This window comes from Chelon labrosus, assembly GCF_963514085.1.
Source record: "Chelon labrosus genome assembly, chromosome: 9".
Lineage (NCBI taxonomy): Eukaryota > Metazoa > Chordata > Actinopteri > Mugiliformes > Mugilidae > Chelon > Chelon labrosus.
Window position 1 is genome coordinate 28,949,047 of NC_140359.1, and position 18,730 is coordinate 28,967,776.

The window sequence follows — 18,730 nt, forward strand, 5'->3', positions numbered from 1 at the left end:
CCCAAGAACCTCCTCAGAGGCCATGACAGCCAAACCTAGGGCCTGTAGAACCCAAGGAACGGTTCTAAATGACCACAATGATGAGTCAGACGAACACTTGTTACCAGAGGACCAAAGGTAATGAACAGTAGAAACTCATGAACTATATGATTTTATCTGATATTTTGTCCAAACAAGTGATTTTGGCAGTTTGACAAATTATTTGTGGGGTTTTGGTTTATATCTAATAACTAACTCGGCTAAAAAGGACCTTATATTCCATAAATCGGGGTAAATCAAACAGCAAATATCTAAATTAGAACAAATGTGAGGTAAATAAAATATTCCATCACGCTTTAATGCAGCTGACAAGGTTTTGACTACACAGCTGTGGATAAACTAGTTAGTTTTGAATGTAGAGACTTGTGAGAGGGTTGTAAAACAGACTGTCATGTTGTCGTCCTGTGGGCAGCAGAGAAGCCTGTATGATGATGATCTGGTCTGGATCCCTGTACTGGTCTAACTCCAGACCAGAGTTACAGTGTGGCCTCGGACGCTCCAGGACTCTGGTTCTGTTTTGGCTTGTTCAGCTGAATTTTATCTGCTTCTCTGTCCCATAAAACCTTCCTATTGACAGGCAGCTCCACATCGACCCTCCCTCCCCACCCCTCCATATCCAGCCCACATTTTTCTTCCCTATGAGTATTAGTTTATTGAATAAGTGGCATCTGTTTTCCTGGCCCCGTCACCGTAAGGCGAGGTATTTCTCACTGACGCACAGCGCTGATTTATTTGCCGCTCTGACTCTCCCCCACGAAAAAATAAGGCTAAGCAAAAAATTTCCAATACATGCACACACACACACACACACACACACACACACACACACACTGCTCCTCGTCCTCCATCCATGCTGAATATAATTAACTTGGCAGATGTTATACAGACTCAAAACACTTTTACACTCATCCACAAACTCCCACTTTCTGTCACAAACGAATGTTGTGATGATGGGACAAACTGAAGCGTCATCTTCATGGATGCTTGTCTCACCTGTCGGGGTTCTGCGGACAGACGTGCATCTGCAGCAGGATTCTCTGGGTGAAGGTTTTGAAGCACTGGCCACACTTCCACAGGTGCCAGTCGCTGAACTCGCTGCTCAGCTGGCTGGTGGAGGTCGGGCTGGCGAGGACTCGCTGGTTCTTTGACGCCAGCTGGCTGAAACTGGAGTCCGACTGAATCCCGACGCCGACCTTATCCAAGAGGGAGAAGCTCCGGGGGCAGGGAGAGTGGGGGAAGACCATGGAGCGCATGAGGGTGGCGGTGGGGGTGGAGGAGGAAGACGACGACGACGATGAAGAGGAAGAGGGTTTGCCGTTTTTGCTGAAGGACTGGAGGGACTCCTGTCTGCTCATGGCCTCCATCACGGTGGCTGGGACGTTTACTGGAGGCAAACCAGACAAATGTTAGCCACACACGCTAACTAAGGCAGGAAGTTGAGAAGGTTTTGTCCCGTTTCACACCCCTGCTCCAGATAGAAGCAGAGATGAACCTTGAGAGAGTGAGACAGAGATGGTTTTAGATACGTTCACCTAAAAAAAGAAAAAGAAAAAGGAAAAAGGAACTCCTCATGTCTCAAGATCACCAGGAGAAACATGACATTGCTGATGATTGGCAGCGTGATCCAGTGCTTTAAGGTAGCCCTTTACTGGGATTAATTCCTGCCTGTCTGCCATTCTTGATAAAGAAAACAAATTCTTAAGATTTTTTTAATTTGTTGGGGCGGTGGGAAAGGAAAGCCAGGTCCATGTTGTCCTAACTGAGAGCAGAGCTGCCTGGTTAGCCCAGAGCAAACTGTAGCTCCTGGTTCCTGTGAATGGATTTATGGCTCTAGTTATGGCTGCGTGGAGTCTGTTTGTTGGTACAGTGGCAAACGGTAACTCTCTCACTGACCATGGAAATGCTGCACAAACTATGGCTCAGGACTCAACCTGGGCCCCTGGTATTACCACAATTACTACAGTTGCTAGAGCTGACCTCATGGTGGTCATTTTTACAACAGTACGCAGCAGCTATTTCAGTCATTATTACTGTGATAACTACCAGACTAGAAGTATTACACACATTACTACATGTCTACTCCTGATGCTACAGATTTAAAAACAAGAAAGTGCAATCTAACTGACTGACAGATTTTTATATTTTGACTTGTTTTCTAAAATCACATTAGTAGAAAGAAAATCAAGTCTAATATTATTTTCTCTCTTTAGTTTTAGGCTACAGAACAAAAGAAAAATCAAATAACAGTTGTTTTCTTTCAATTTCTGTCTCTGGCTTTACAAACAAACTTGAATATAACAAATACCATTTACTCTTGTTTTTAAACCATGTTCATAATCTCATTTATCTGGTTTCTGTTTTTTTAGATGATAAATACACGAGGCAGATAAACTGGACATATTTAAGATAAAGTGTTGCTGGTGAATAAAACAGTCAAGTACAATGACATTAACAGGAAGAGTGACTTTATATAAGAGTGTGTAAATTAGGTTTTGAGTGAGTGGGCTGATGCCCGCTGTCCTCACTTGACCCGGCAGTCGGCTGTGTTCTGTTCTGCGGTCTGAGCGACTGACAGACCTGGACTCCATAACACTTCATCATGTTTGAAATGACATTAAGAGGGCTTGTCTTACTTTAACTCACTGCGGATGGTTTCTTTTTTCATTCTGTGAAACGGGTTCAGGACAGCCTGCATGTGGACTGGCAGGAAGTCAAACTGTTGCACTTTGACACCAGAGAGAAAATGTTTTGTCTCCTGTTACAGAAAGGAATGTTTTTTACAGTTATTCTATACTTAAACACATATGAACCGTGGCACATGACGGTTATTGTGGCAGGCAAAGACAAATCAAGTCATTTAGTCAGGAAAACCTCTGCTTCTTTTGTATCTTTAAGAACACACCATGCACTAATCCAACACGGAACATTTGTCTTCTATTAGTTCTGTTGTTTCTTCGTGTCCTTTCCATTAAATAAATAAACAGTCTCTCTAAACATCTCTGCAGTCGGGTCGTCATAACCGTTTTCCATCCTTCATGTGCTCACCTCTGCCGTCAGGCCACCAGGCTCCATTGATCCTCTAATAACCTTATGAGGAGATAATTACACCATTTGTAAGTTGCCTGACGGCGCTATCGACGGCCACGTTACTCGCACCGCTCGCCCATGCTTAATTCATTTTGCTACAAACCTCAGACAAATACAAAAAATGCATGTCGATGCGGTTTGGGTTGCTCCTGAGATGCATCATCTGAATGGGCGAATTATGTAGATGCAGTTTGCAACACGGTGGAGTCTGTGCTTCCTTTCTCTTGCAGACGGGTGTGACGTGAATACAGACTGATCAGACCAAGTACAAAGTTTTAAAAAGCAACTTTTCAACCTGACGCAGGAGAATGAAGGATACTTCCTCATCCTCCTCCTCCTCTTGTTGTCATTTTTCTTTGTCATTTACTTTCACACTAATCAACATGCAGAAGAAAGTCTAAAGAAATTGATCTACAAATCATTATGGTGTGATGAAGCTGCACAGTTAAAAACCAACTATGATGTCTTAAAACAGAGAAGAGGAACCCAGGACTGAAACTCTTCTTTATTGGGTTTATTTCTGGGCGGTCAAACTTACACTGTGGACTGATTCACTACATTATTGTTCTACTAAGAACTAAATCAACTACGTGTTAGTCAGCCTGAGAAGTTCCTGACTTCCCTCACTCTGTCTGTAGCTCTCAGCTCCAACCCCCTGATTCCTACGGTGCCAAAAATAACACCCAAACACAGCATCTTACCCTGGGAAACTCCTGGCATGATTCAAGCGCTATCACGTTCCCTTTTAATTACTACAGAGCAGATCAGCAAACCGTGAGCCTAAATGCAGGAAAAAGCTCCGATACACAGCATATTCTTGTGTTTTCCTCCAGGTCCATCCACATACAGATGGGTAACTGTAGTCAGAGAGTCACATGAGTAAAAGTTATAATAAAGAAGGTCAGCTTCATCCTCTGGACTCAGTGGAGCAGGTGACTGAGAGGAGGACGTCAGCTAAACTGTCAAACATCCTAAACAACTCCTCTGTTAGGACCTTATGAATGTCCTTCATCCAGAGACTGATGGAGCTCTAACAGTCAGACTCTTTAACAGCAGCAGTTTCCTCCACAACTAAAGCACCACAGACGCCCTATTCACAATACATCCATTTATATTTTATTCATCATTTCAATTTATGCAATAATCTTTGTTTTCTAAAGTACAATACATGTAAATCATCTTTTTTAACTTGTGATATTTTTAACTCTACTTTCTTAACGGTGGTTGGTTTTTCACCAAACTGTAGTTAGTTCGTAACTTAAGCTTGGTATAGTGACTGGAAATATATTTACGTCTCTTAAATAATTCTAGTTTTTATCTATCTAATGTATTCTTGCCCGGCTGCTATAAGACGTCCTACAGAACCTGCACCCAAAGAGGAGGTGTTAGCGAATGCTCTGTAGACTCCAGTGGAAATTCTGGTTTCTGCGTCAGTGACTTATGAGACGCTTTGTAAACTCTGTGAAACGCTGCCTATGACAAAATATTAATTAGGTGTTCCTGTTTGTACAACTGGCACAAGTAAAATATAAAATGCACTAGACACAGGTGAGGGACATGGTCCTGGTAAAGGGCCGAAGGAAGAAGGATCGTTCATGGACCGGCTTGCAACTCTAAACTACCTGAACTGTAAATTTCCATTAAGTTTTATCTTAAAAACAATAGTTTTATCTTCCTGCATATTTCTGTCTTTTTAGGGTTTTGCTTTTTCGCTGCGTCTAATCATGATAAACTTACAAAATGTTCCAGGACAATCCTTCCTGATGTGTTCATTGTTGACTTAGATCTACATGAGATTTGTTGAAATGAAACACGTCAAATATATTTTATATTGTTAAATTTGTACGTCAGAGGATTTTAAACTTAATAGTAAACGGTTTAGACTCTACTGTTGTGTCTGTGTGTGTCTTCCTCTCTTTACTGGTATGAAGTACACATCAGATCATGTTGCCAAAGCTTTGTTGGTAATCAATAATCATAACATTAGCACGATTATAAAGTCTTATAAAATCAATAGAGGCAATTATAACAATGATAATAACACTACATCAAATGAAGAAGAGAGGTGACTATGAAGTAGAGAGGAGGATCGTCTCTCCTTTTACTTCTTTCTCTTTTAATCCTTTGCTTTTCTACTTCCTTGAACAGGACTTGTCTCCTCTACTACTTCTTCTCATTCTTTTAATGTCTCGTGGCTGATTCATGTTGGAGAACAAGAAGTATGAGGAGCAGGAGGAGGGAGAAAGACAAGTCTTTTGGAGATCGTTCTTTGTCTCTCGCTGCACATGTTGTTATCGTTAGGCGGCGGCCGGGCTGCAGAGCGTCAAGCCGAGAGGCTGTGATTGGATGGAACATGCACGGGTAAACAACCATGGGGTGTGTGTGTGTGTGTGTTTGGAGGATGGGTGTGTTTTCTTTGTTGTGTGTTGGCCCGTGGTTCAGCTTTCTGTTCATCTATAATGTGAGTACATAAGCACATGTATGGAGAAATGTCTGTTTATCTGAATTAGAAAACTCTTCATCATGTTTAACAGCGCAGTTCATACATTAGGATATTCTTCAGCTGATTAAAATTTACATTTCTTAGAACCGAACATGGCATGTAATTAGTTAATATGTGGAATTTGTGGAACTTCCTAATATTTGGGATCATTGGTTTATATGATGGTCTGTTAGAGGAGAGTTCTACGGTTTTGCTGTTGGTCCAAATCTCTAGGCTGAAGGCCCCGACGCACCAAATGCATATGAACACACCACAGAGACTACAGCTAACTACTGCTTCCTATTGGCAGGTGGCAGTAGGCTGTGATTATCATTTAAAAGAGAAAACAGGAAGAGCTACTATTAGCTGTGAAGCTAGGAGGGAAGCTGAACCCTCTGTGTGAACTTTTGTTGTTCACTTTCATCACTTCCTGATCCTCTCCACAATCGTCTGATAAACCACCAGCAGAGGTCTGACGAGTGGCAATGGTGCAGGACACGCTGCTAAACTAGAGTTACAGACAATCAACAGCAGCTCTAAGAGATCCAGCTTCAACTTATTCTACCAACCAGTTGTACTGGTCAGTTCCCAGTCTGAACGTCCTCAGTCAGTCCTCTGAAATAGTAAAGGTCAGAACTTTAAATGTCAGCAGTCCCACCGTCTCCACTGCAGAGTCTTGACGTCGTGTTCATCGTTTGTGGGCACCGTCAGCAGATAGCGATGCCACGGAAAACCCAAATGCAGTTACAAGTCTTTAATTTAGAGCAGAGCTGCTGTCTTTCAGTTTGTAGAGGAAGAGTAATCTAATTTCACTTCATTTGGAAGTGTACAAACATTTTTCACTGCAGGGTGGAACAAAAGCAAATCCTCCAGTATTTGTTTGCCCTTGTGCCAGTGAGTATGTTTTGTACTTCTGAGGACCAAATGCGTGCACATGGGTACAGATTATTTAAATTAATCTAAAACTGATGACACGCTGTCGATTTTTATTCTTTCAGTTTAAAATGAAAAGTCTGAATAATATTTAGGATTCCTCCTCTCTCACCTAAAAGAATTTAATGTGTAAGAAATATAATGAATAAATACATGTGGAGCAAACAGCAGTTCAAAACAACAGAACACTGTCTATTGTTGTTTCAGAACCATGAACGCTGCTCTTAGTTGTTTTTACAGACTGCGTGAACAACACAGTGACATGATAAAACCTGTCAGGCTGTTTATTTACTCATTGATTTATTTTTCAGTGCCCTACATGTTACTTTGGAGACTTCCACAAAACTTTAAAAACCGTTTAACAAACAAATAAGAACTGAACTCAAACCTTTGGATTTAAGACAATTTAACACTGTTGATTTATAATAATCAAAGTCATTAATTAAACCATTTTGACCAGAAATACACTCTGAGGATGTCTTGATCGGTACAAGCAGATTTAGTTTTTTATTTATTATTTATATTCTTTATTTTGTTAAAACTATTCAGATCTACCTGTTTTTTTTTTTATTGTTTTAGTTTTATTGTTATCTATTTTATAAGAGGAGGGAGGAAGGAGACAGAAACTTGGAGGCAGATTTTCTTTTTCTCAATTCATCACATATTGGTTTGATTTTGAAGTGAACTGTACTTAACACAGTTGGAGTCTATAAGAAAACAAGAAAGAAACATGTTTCACGTCACAAGGGGAGGAAATGTTGCTTATTTAACAAACCTGCAAAAAACAAGATGCATTTAGTCTAAGACGCATTTAACGCCAGGTGTGAACAGGATCGAGATACTTTACTTAGAGCTACAGGTTAAATTGCTGCTTATATGGTTAAAAAGGCAGCACAGGACCTTATAAACATAGCAATACTAATGTGTGTGAGCAGAGCCGGCCTCGGTCCTGTCACGATGAACGATGTCATGTAAAAGAGTCGTTTCGTCTGTAAAACAAACCGGTTTGTGGCCAAACGTCTCTAATTTGCAATCAGCACGATCTCATGTCTGTGCGACTCTGCGAAAGACGAGCTCCTAATTCAATTCGATTCAATTTAGATTCCGCAGATTAAAACTCCTTCTTCATGTTATGGTTTTTTGGCTTTTCCATTTTTTTTTTCTGCTTTATAATCGTACAAGAAAAAATGTCAAAGTTTGTTTTTTTGCCCTGCAGGGAATTACTCTGTCAAATCCACGCAGAAAAAGAACAAATGTTTGAATGGAAACGATATAAACGGGCTGACTGAGCAGAAAACTAGATGAGATGTAAACAGAGAATAATTAGTGACAGAGAAAAAGAGAGGATGGACAGAGGAGACACGGAGGGAGGAGGACAGTCTTTCGTTTCAGTTTTTTAAATATGTTTCATGTAGAGTCAAACGTCTCTTCATGTTTTTCTGATGTTAGTTTCTGATTCTTATGTAGATTTGACTTTTCTGGTCCTTTAACTGCAGCTACTTAGAAAATGTTGAGGTTAAACTATGACCAAAGTACAGGGAGCATTATGCACATTACAGGACATAAAACTTTATATTTTGCAATAGAAATAATAACTTTGGAAAAAATAAATTAGGATCGTTTTAAATCTTCATAAATTAAGCAGCAAAATTAAGCTGAACTCATACATTTGGTTCTAAGACATTAAATAACATTTTATCTTATGACAAGAAAAAATAAATGTAACACTCAGTGAAAAAGCTTCACTGTGTTAAGGTAAATATTATTCAAATATTTAAATCTTTTTGACTAGAAGTGTTTTGTTTGTTTGTGTTTTTGTGATAAGAGCAAATATACCTTCAGTTTCTGTACTGTCATTTATTTTGTAGGAGGAAAGTTAACTGTTGAGCATATAGGCCAAAGCTGGAGTAACTCTGAAGCTTATTGTTGCATCCCTGATCTAGGCTAATACTAGTAAGATAACAAATCTTTAATATTAAAAACCTCTGATGGGGACTGGGATCGGCCAACATGAAATAACAAATGACTGGGATGGGATCGGCACGAAAAAACCTGACGGGATTTGTTGTGACACTGAGTTTTGTGTGGATCTCTAAAATAACTAACGTCAGGCCGGAGATCTATAAATAAATAACATGTGTGATATATTTTCAGTAATATATATATATCACATCCCCAAGTCATGATGCAGACACAACTAACAGCTGGTTCTGATAGAGTCGTCCATTAAACATATATCTATTGTTTGTTTTGCAACATAACCTCAACGTTTTCAACTGAAATAAGATCTACGGGGAGTTAAAACATAGCTGTGACTATCTGGAACAGAGAGAAAGAGGATGAGAAGATGACGAGAGGTTAGTTCTAGCTTAATTTTACTAGAGGACAGAGGGATAGAAGCAGGGAGCGGGGCATGTAAAGAGCAGAGTGTCGACACAACGTGCCCACATTTTAGCTAATAGAAGATTTCTCACAGACTTGTTTGAGCTGGCTCGGACGGGCAGACAAATAAATCAGATAGCAAGAAGTTTGTAGTAAAAAAATAATAAAATAAAAAAAACCTGCATCATTGTTTTTGAGGCGTGCCAAAGAATTCCTTCCAGTTTAAATACTGTCGGTAATAAAATGTGAGCAAAGTCCAAAGAAAACTGTTGTTTTTAACGGCAGACAGAGCGGTCACACAGAGGAAAGGTTTGGATGCTTCTAGTGTTTACATCTTAGTCACACTTCAATCTGAAACACTGCTCGCTTTAACGCAGGACAGCTTCCAGGTAGAGGATGAGTGCGACACGTTGACACTTTAAGTCTATAAAGGATGGATATTAATGTGAGGTCTGAACTGGAAGACAAAGAAAGAAAAATAAAATATTTTGCAGTGTTTTCTCACAGTTTTCATCCTGAGCGATGCACTGCAGCGGGATTCCAAAGAAGGAGGTGTAGGAGTCGTTGTACCAAACCAGCAGCTCGGTTCCTCTGGGGATATCCATGCATGCTCTGTAGAAGATACAGGACCTGCAACAGAGACACAAAAATAAATGCACCCGAGTGTAATGAGTGTAATGTCCTGTCAGGTTCACCATCTGCAGATTATCTGAGGAAGAAACCTAAATAATCAAAAGTCCGTTCAGGATAATTCAGCAGTGATGTGGATCCAGTTTCAGAAATAACATTTATGTCTTTTATGCAAAAATAATCGAGAAAATATGACCTGTAGGTGTTAGAACATCCTCATGACCTCTGACAAGGAACAACATGAGGAGGTCAGTGACTCTGTCCAGGTCTGATGTTGGAAAAGCTTCCCATCTGATAACAGCTCAATTTCTGACCAAACCCAAATGATTTATGGGAAATATCTGGTGTCTCTCTTCAGACCAGCTTACGACTGCGATGTTGTTCAAACACGCAGCCTACGAGCTGACAGTTCCCCGGGTCACACCGCCACTAAAACAACACCTCGTCCGCCCAAAAACATCATTCTAACAACATGAGCAAACTCCACATTTTAAAACCACATTTTCGTATCGAGCCCAGACTATTTTAAAACACTTTCCCACATGCTTTTCTCCCACCGGGACCGTAGGGTGTCAGGCAGACCAGATCATGACTGAGGGGTCACAGGTTCAACTCTCACACAGCCCTCTTGTTTTCAGCCAACAAGCCTTTCAGACAAAAAAAAAGTGATTTGTTTTTGCAAATAACCACTGAAAGTGAAAAGAAATTTAATCCAAACTGCTTTGAAAGTCCAGTTTCCCTTTCCATTTAATGAAGTTTGACATGAAGCTACAAAAACACCTCTTGATGCAATGAAAAGTCCTATTTGAACCTTGAACATTAAAGCCAACGTGAGTCCACAAACACACAAACATAATCAGTTGAAGGCCCTCACCTAAACCTCGTCTACCTTCAAAGAAGACACTGATTCATTCTGATTTCCATAAAAACCGTCCGCAGACAGAAAATAAATCACAACTTTATTCTTTTCTGCCAAACCAAATGTCAAGGGAAGGAGTGAGAAAGAGAATTTGAGGAGGACGAATAACGAAGCTGAAAAAGACAAACGGAGAGAAAGATTAAAGATGACAAAAAGAAAATCCAAAGAGAGGAGAGAGGGAGGTGGGACGTCAAGATGTGTGACACGATGCTTTATTTAATCAAGTCAAGACACACCAAACTAAAATACAAGACGAGAGGAAATGAAAGAAAAGAGACAGACCTACTACCTTGCCAAAACATTAGGTACACTAGTGAATTCATTCTTGTTTTACAGACCTGCAGTAAATCCCCCTACATGAACCCCGTTGAAGGGTGAATCTGAGGACAGCAGGAAGAGAATCAGCGTAGAAAGTAAAAATGAACTGTGTTATGTGTTATTATTATATTCTGTTTTTTCTTTGAGTCTCACTTGTTCCAAAAACCTGGAAAAAGGCTTAACTTCCAAAAAGTTGCACTTGAACACAAGACCACGGCCAACTGGCACACGTATTCACTTGACAAAACATTAGGTACACCAGTGAATGCATTCTAATATATAATAACAGTCCTGCAACAAATCAGGAATCAGGACAGCAGGAAGAGAATCAGCGTAGAAAGTAAAAACATGTTATGTGTTCAGATATTTCTATATTCTTTTTCTTCCGAGTGTCACTCCTTCACATCCAAAATGTCCCCACGTTACATTCTAATGTAACAGTCCTGCACTAAATCCTCCTTCATGACCGTTCTAATGTTGAGTTGATGTTGAAACAGCGTCGGAAAGGCTAGAAAATCCATGGCAAGAACAGTGAGAATTCACTTTTTATTTCTTGAAGGTTTAAAGAAAATGATAATTTCGTTTATACAGCCATATTTCTAACGACGGTAATTGTAGAATTATGGATTTATCTGTTTTTCATGGAGAAGTTCTCAAGCTGAACTGAGCCCGTCCAAGATCTGTGTTTGGAAGTGTGTGTGTGTGTGTGTGTGTGTACTTTATTAATTCTTTCCACACCAGGGGAGGGGTGAGGTGGTCTTGCACCCATGTGAAAACACAGCCAGTAGGGACCAGGCTATAAATCAAACATACTCAATGACCTCCCAGGATAAAAAGACAGAGAGAGAGAAGGGGAGGGAGAGCACAAACACACAGCAGCTTGTATGTATTTGAAACAAATGTATGTGTGTTGGAAATCAAACACATCAGGTATGAAAAACAAAGACCCCTGAGGCCTTACAGCAGCCGGCCGAGATCGGGGCAGGATCTTCAGCTGGCTGGTCTTTCTTCTGTTTTGTACATAAAGGTTTTAAATGATAACATACATGTCTGCCCATATGTTCAGTGAGAGGTTATAAATCAGAGAACACAAATACTTCACAAGGTGTAATAATGTGTCCACATTTATATACGCACATTTTAACCTGACAAAGACGTTCACAGACGTTTACAGGAGATTAGACTGTCCTTTAACAAGTCAGAGCTGCAAATAACCACGACCAGCGACTAGCAAAACTAGTCAGGAGGCCATTTTGGGTCTCTTGTGCCAGATATGAGGTCTGCTGACCTGTGGCTGCTGTATCGGAGCCACGGGTCATATAAACACAAGACGTTTTTAATTTATAAAAAGGGTTATATTTGTTCTGCTGTTATGTGTCCTTAATGTGTAGCTGGACTACTTTCTATCAACTATCCAGGTTCAGTAATCATGAGGAACTGACACATTATAGTGATTTTGTTTTACCACTTATTGGAACCACACTCTGACTAGAAATGAGTCAGAATGAGTATTTTTTGAAGCGGCTTCAGACAGTTCCTGTGACGGAGGACTTATTGCTTTTGATAGGAACCTCTTTACATCATTGCCTGTAACTGGCCGGAGACTAAACACTCATCAACTGCATTTCAGCTGAAGGGGAAATAACCTGATTTTTCTGGACAGGAAGGAAGAGACACTTTCGATAACCTGCCAGCTTGGACTAGTTTTACCTGTTTGTCTGAGACATCGTACTCTCCAACACAAGCTGTTGCAGTCTAGAGGGAAACTTCACTGCGTTTGTTGTTGTTTTTTCCAACAGGATGTCCAATGAGAGGCTGGGCAGTTTAAACTCTATCTCTGAGTCCAACGTCATTCATCTGTTGACATATAAACACTGGCAGGGAAGCTCCATTGCTGTCATTCTTGTGCCATGACAACATTTAATGTGCTTTCGCATTAACAAGCTTTGAATTGTTGTCAGTGAGCTGGCCACGCCCATTCTTTGTTTTCATACCAACTCAGAGGTGATCTGATTCTATTGCGGAGCTCAGGGTTTTAAGATTTTTTTTTTTTTCTGGTGAGTAGATTAGACAATTACAACCACTGAATGAAGACAAGTTTTAAAATGTTTGTGAATATGTAGTGTAGAGCCGTAGATTAAATGGATTAATCAAGAGATTATTGATAATCCACAGGTGTCATTTGCAGCTGAACTACTGTGACTTCAGCTATGACAGAAGTGCAGTAAAAGCTTCCATAGCCTCAGGTAAGTGCTTTTATGTTTATAAGAAGGAAGTTATTGCTTGTATCCTATGCTAAACTACATTTATTTTCATGCACAATAAATCTCTAAAGTTTTAGTGTGACGCATGTGTTGGTTGGTTGTAGGAATGTGCCGATCAAGTTTTATTTTGTCCACTGATCTGATCCCTATCATTTATTATTCGGTATCAGCTGATACGACTCCTGATCTGATCTGAAATAAACAAAATATCCTCCCTGGTTCATAACGGCTTTTCTTATCTTACTTATCTTCTCCTAGATCACTTGTGCACTGTGTACAGTAAATACTGTAGGGCTGTCAAAGTTAATGCAGTGCAGTCACCAGGAAACTTTTGTCTTCCTTTAAATATTCAGTGTTCAATGTGTTGTTGTTTCAGTGCAGCCTTTGCTTAACCCCCATTAAAACAAAAGCAGAAGAAGAATCCATTCCAATCATTTTAAAAACACCTGGATCTGCCCGATACCGATCTCCTGATTTCACTAAAGAGGAAAAGGCACAAGTAACTATTCTACATCAACAGAACTGTAGTGAATATTTTACAGAACTAGTACTTAGGATATTCTTACCACTAAAGTGACTCTAATGCCAAATGCTTCTCCAATTAATACTTAACAACAACAATGGACAGCTTTGTGAAATACCTAGTGCAGTACAGTGCTTTAAATATTGTAAATATTTGTATTACAGTAATATTATTACTGTAATACTGTAATAATAATCTTCCCTTGTTACAGCCGCCACAAACTTCAGTTTCTGCCTGGTGGAATTTCTCTCTCACAGGATGGCAGCATCAGCGTCTGGTATGTCTAGTATTACTACATTCATAGTTGATGCACACAATCAAACAGCAGACAAAGTCAGTGGCAAGCTGATCCAGGAATCTATCATACAAGTGAAAAGGCAAAAATCTGATTCATTCAGGTCAAAAGCAGCTAAAATATTGTTACACATTTCTGAATTTGAGACAAATCACACTAATAATTTTACCAATAACATCAAACAAATGATAGACCTGGCATTATGTGTTTCTAGATCAAAGTGGTTTTACTTTTAACATGATCTACAAATTAGTGACACTGCCAGAAAGAGGAAGATGAAATTTGTGACGTTTTAATTTTGTGTTCCTGTTTTCAGCATCTGAACTCAGGATTGTGATGTTTGGAAAAAGCCAGAATGAAAAGACGACACTAAGTAACTTCATCACTGGAAGAAGAGACAGTTCCTATCTAAAATTAAGCAAGCAATTCACTCATATTCATGGAGAATGGAGGAAGAAGCCATTCACATTAGTGAAAACACCAAATGTCTTCAGTCTGCCCGTGGAAAAACTGAGACATGAAATGAAAATGTGTGCTGTTAGTTGTCCCCCTGGACCAAATGTCCTGCTGCTGGTAGTGGAACCTTCTGACTTCACTGAGAATGACAGACAAAAAATTAAGCTCATTATGAGTTTCTTTGAACAAGACGCTTTTAAATATTCAATGGTCATCACAACAAAAGATGACAGTGGAGAGAATCTCTCAGTGAACCAACTCATTCAAGACTGCAGACAAAGACAGCACAGAATCAACTTTGATGGAAACCATGAGTCTGACTACGATCATCAAGAATTGATGACACAAATGGAAAACATAGTGAGTGAAAATAGGGGACAACACTTAACATTTACTGAAAAGGCAGGTCCAATCCTGGAGCTGGAAAATGCAAAACGCTCTCTAAATCTGCTACTGTGTGGGAGACATGATGCCTTGAAAACCTCAGCAGCTAATGCCATTGTGGGTGGAGGAAAGTTTGGTCCACCTGCTGATTCATCAGAGTGTGTTAAGGCAGAGGTGTGTGGTCTTCAGGTTTCCCTGGTGGAGCTTCCTGCTTTGTATGGAAAACCTAAGAATGAAGCAATGAAGGAATCCTACAGCTGTGTCTCCCCTTGTGAACCTGAGGGTATCCACGCCTTCGTGCTGGTCCTACCTTTGGACTGTCCAACTGATGATGACGACAAGAAAGAGCTGGAGACCATCCAGAACATTTTTGGGCACAGAGTCGATGACTTTACCATTATTCTTTTCATTGTGGAGGAAAAACCTACCTATACAGCAGCCATGAAGCTACTCCGTGAAAACAGAGACATCCAAACGCTTTGTCAGAGCTGTGGGGAACGATATGTTGTCTTCAACATCAAAGACAAGCAGCAAGTCTCTGAGGTGTTGCATGCAATGGAAACAATGAGAGGGATTGGATCCAGAGGCTACACAAAAGATATATTTCCCAAACCCAAACCGGTTAGAAGAAGCAAATCTTTCTTGACAGGATCAAACTCAAACTATCAGAATAGAGACAATTTCAGGATAATGTCCATGAGAGAGCCACTCAGGATGAGACAGAACAGTGAGCTTCCCAGGATGAGACAGAACAGTGAGCTTCCCGGGATGAGACAGAACAGTGAGCTTCCCGGGATGAGACAGAACAGTGTGCTTCCCGGGATGAGACAGAACAGTGAGCTTCCCGGGATGAGACAGAACAGTGTGCTTCCCGGGATGAGACAGAACAGTGAGCTTCCCGGGATGAGACAGAACAGTGAGCTTCCCGGGATGAGACAGAACAGTGAGCTTCCCAGGATGAGACAGAGCAGTGAACCTCCTGGGATGAGACAGAACAGTGAGCCCCTCAGGTTGGTGTTGATTGGGAAGACTGGTTGTGGTAAGAGCGCGACAGGAAACACACTAATGGGAAAAGAATGCTTTCATTCTAAAGTCAGCCAAAGATCAGTGACCAGAGCTTGTCAAAAAGTAACAGGAGAGATTGACGGGCGTCCGGTCACTGTGGTCGACACACCTGGTTTGTTTGACACGACTCTGTCCAACGATGAAGTGAAACAAGAGCTTGTGAAGTGCATCACCATGTTGGCTCCTGGACCTCATGTGTTCTTACTAGTGGTCCAGATCGGCCGCTTTACGCAAGAAGAAAAAGACACTGTGGCGCTGATCAAGACGTTTTTTGGTAAGAAGTCAGAGGACTTCATCGTCATTTTATTCACGAGAGGAGATGATCTTAAAAATCTGAAAATTGAAAGCTACATCGAGGAAGACAGTGAAGACGTTCTCAAAAAACTGATCACTGAATGTGGAGGAAGATACCACGTCTTCAATAACAACGAGCAGAACAATCGTTCTCAAGTCAACCAGCTGCTGAACAAGATTGAGTCGATGGTTAGGAAAAATGGCGGTGGCTACTACACCTCCGAGATGTTCCAGGAGGCGGAGGCTGCTATTCAAAAGGAAGTACAAAAGATTATGAAGGAGAAGTCGGGGAAGATACAGAGAGATCAGAAGAACCTGGAACAAAAACGTGAGGAAAGAGTCAAGAAGAAAAGATCAACAGAGCTAATAGCCAGATTTGAACAATTAAGAGCAGTGAGAGCCCAGGCAGTCAAAGAGAAGAAGGAACACATGGGTAAGGAGGAGGAGAAGATGAAGACAGCAAGAATAAAGAGGGAAGAGGAAGAAAGGAACAAGAAAAGGCAGGAGGAAATCGAGCAACATGAGTGGGAACAAAAAGATGAAGCGCTGCAGAAACAGATTAGATATGTAATAGAGCGCAGAGCAGTCGCTGACAGGATGTTACTGTTACGGAGCAGAGAAGACATGAGAAAAGAACGAGAGGCATGGGAGCAGGAAAGGAAGCAATGGTGGGAAAAACGATATCATGAGGATGAACAGAGACGGGAGGAGGAGCAAAGACGACTTAAAAAGCTCAGAGAAGAATACGAGCAAGAAATTGAGAGATATGAAATTCAAAGAAAAGAAGAAGATCGACTGAGAAAAGAACAAGAGGAAAGAGAACGGAAAGAAGTCCAAGAAAACTACAGGAAGCAACTGGAGGAAATAATGAAGAGAAATGAAGAGGAGGCCAGAAAACATGCTGAGGAATGCAACGATTTCAGACACAGGTATGGCAAAGATGTTTCAGCTGAAATGGAAAAGTATGGAAAGGAAATTGAGGAGATGAGGCAGAAGCAGCAAAAACAAAATGACTTCATGATTAGTCAGCTGAGGAGAAACAAGGCGTGTCAGAAAGACTTTGACAAGCTCCAGCAGAAACAAAAACAAGAGATGGACACCCTGGAAAAGTCAGTCTGTCTCCACAGCAAAGAAGATCAACGCAGGGAAATCGATGCGCTGATGAAAAGACATCAGGAGGAAATAAATAACTGGATACAAGAGCATGTGACGAAAGCCACAGCAGACAAGACGTGTAGTATCCTATGAGATGTTTTGGGTTTCAAAATGACGGCCGATATTATTTTACCTTATGCTTGTTTATTTGTGTACTGCTGAGATGTCGTTACTTCATTTAACTAAGGTTTGACGTTGAAAATATTAATAGTGAGATAGACGTAAGAGAAAATTCTGCAACTTAATCAATTAAAGTGATTACAAAAACAAAAGTTAAAATGTGTAAATGCTCAGACTACAGGAGTTAGACGTCAGGGCCAGACCTCGCTTGATATAAAGGGTCAGCTAAAGTTATGTGGAACCAATGACAACAGTTTTAGTTTTAAGTAAAATTCTTTAGAAACTGAAATATCTTTTAATAATTTCATATTGAACTGAATCAATTCAGGAAACCAGTAACGATATCCAGCCCTAGCATTAAATTATCCAAGTAATATTCTGTGGTTTGTTGTTGTGTTACTATTTTTCAAATTTTGTAATTACAAAGAGTATGTCCTTTCTCCTGAAACGAAATATGGCAAGACTTTAAAACTCATGTAGTCTGGACTAAAGTCACAATCTACTGCTGAATGAATGAACACAATGGTGAATGTGGCTATAGGTCACTGACAAACATGTATTGTAATATTAACATATTTACATATTTTTATGATTGTGTCGTGGGTGTCTACGAAACATTTTATTTGTATTCTTTATTTATTTGTATTGGTAACAGATCAGTCTGCGATATAATAGGACAAGGAAGAGCAGCCACAGTAAGCTGTTAGATGAGGAGCTGCACTACTACAGTACTGCTGTTCACAGGATTATAGAAGATAGAAGATTTCCATGACTATAGTATTAAACTGCATTAGTTTTTCACAAATGTACATATTATTTTTAACACAAATTTAAAAAGGCAAATGTGATCCAGAAAAAAAAACTGATGATAAAAGACTTTTGTGTACATAAAATGTTTTTTTCATTTGCTTTGTACTGCTGTGATCAAATTTAACAAGTACAAACTGTGAGCACCTTTTGACTTAATTTAATTTCAGTTGAATTTATATTTATTCTTCATCTGTCGCTCATCAGCGAAATTAATTTGATGCCTCAATGGTATGTTCTCTTGTTTCTTGTTAAGCATTTTAAAACTGTATGCAGCTAAATAGTTTCAATCATTCTGTGTTGTTCTCTGACAAACCAGTTACGTACTGTATGTTGATCTAAGGATTTATTGACTACTCAGAAAATAGTTGATTTAATAATCGATAACTGCTAGATTAATCGATTGGAAAAATAATCGTTTAATGCTGAAATCAATGAAAACTTAATAAATGAGAAATTTATTGAAGTTTAATATTCATTCCTACTTACACACACTGAAGTAAACATATAATTTCTTTCTCTGTGACGACTATTTGCTACTTAAAGACTAATTAATCTCCTTCTCGCCATTAAAATA

General features: G+C 39.9%; 2 protein-coding genes across 2 annotated transcripts in view; one reads left to right on the forward strand and one right to left on the reverse strand.

The window, feature by feature from the left end:
* The window catches only part of prdm6 (PR domain containing 6), a gene marked incomplete at its 5' end in the record, with an annotated part of 88,116 nt that overhangs the window by 16,445 nt on the left and 52,941 nt on the right, over nt 1-18,730 (reverse strand). The window contains 2 exons of the mRNA XM_084552297.1: nt 1,033-1,423; nt 9,429-9,553. Of these exons, the coding sequence (XP_084408423.1) occupies nt 1,033-1,423; nt 9,429-9,553 (516 nt within the window). The remainder of the gene's footprint in view (nt 1-1,032; nt 1,424-9,428; nt 9,554-18,730) is intronic.
* On the forward strand, nt 12,714-18,573 carry LOC311493544 (GTPase IMAP family member 8-like). The gene is made up of 3 exons (XM_084552253.1): nt 12,714-13,036; nt 13,789-13,854; nt 14,189-18,573. The coding sequence occupies exons 2-3, from the start codon at nt 13,836-13,838 to the stop codon at nt 17,317-17,319; spliced, it is 3,150 nt and encodes a 1,049-aa protein (XP_084408379.1). The 5' UTR covers nt 12,714-13,036; nt 13,789-13,835; the 3' UTR covers nt 17,320-18,573.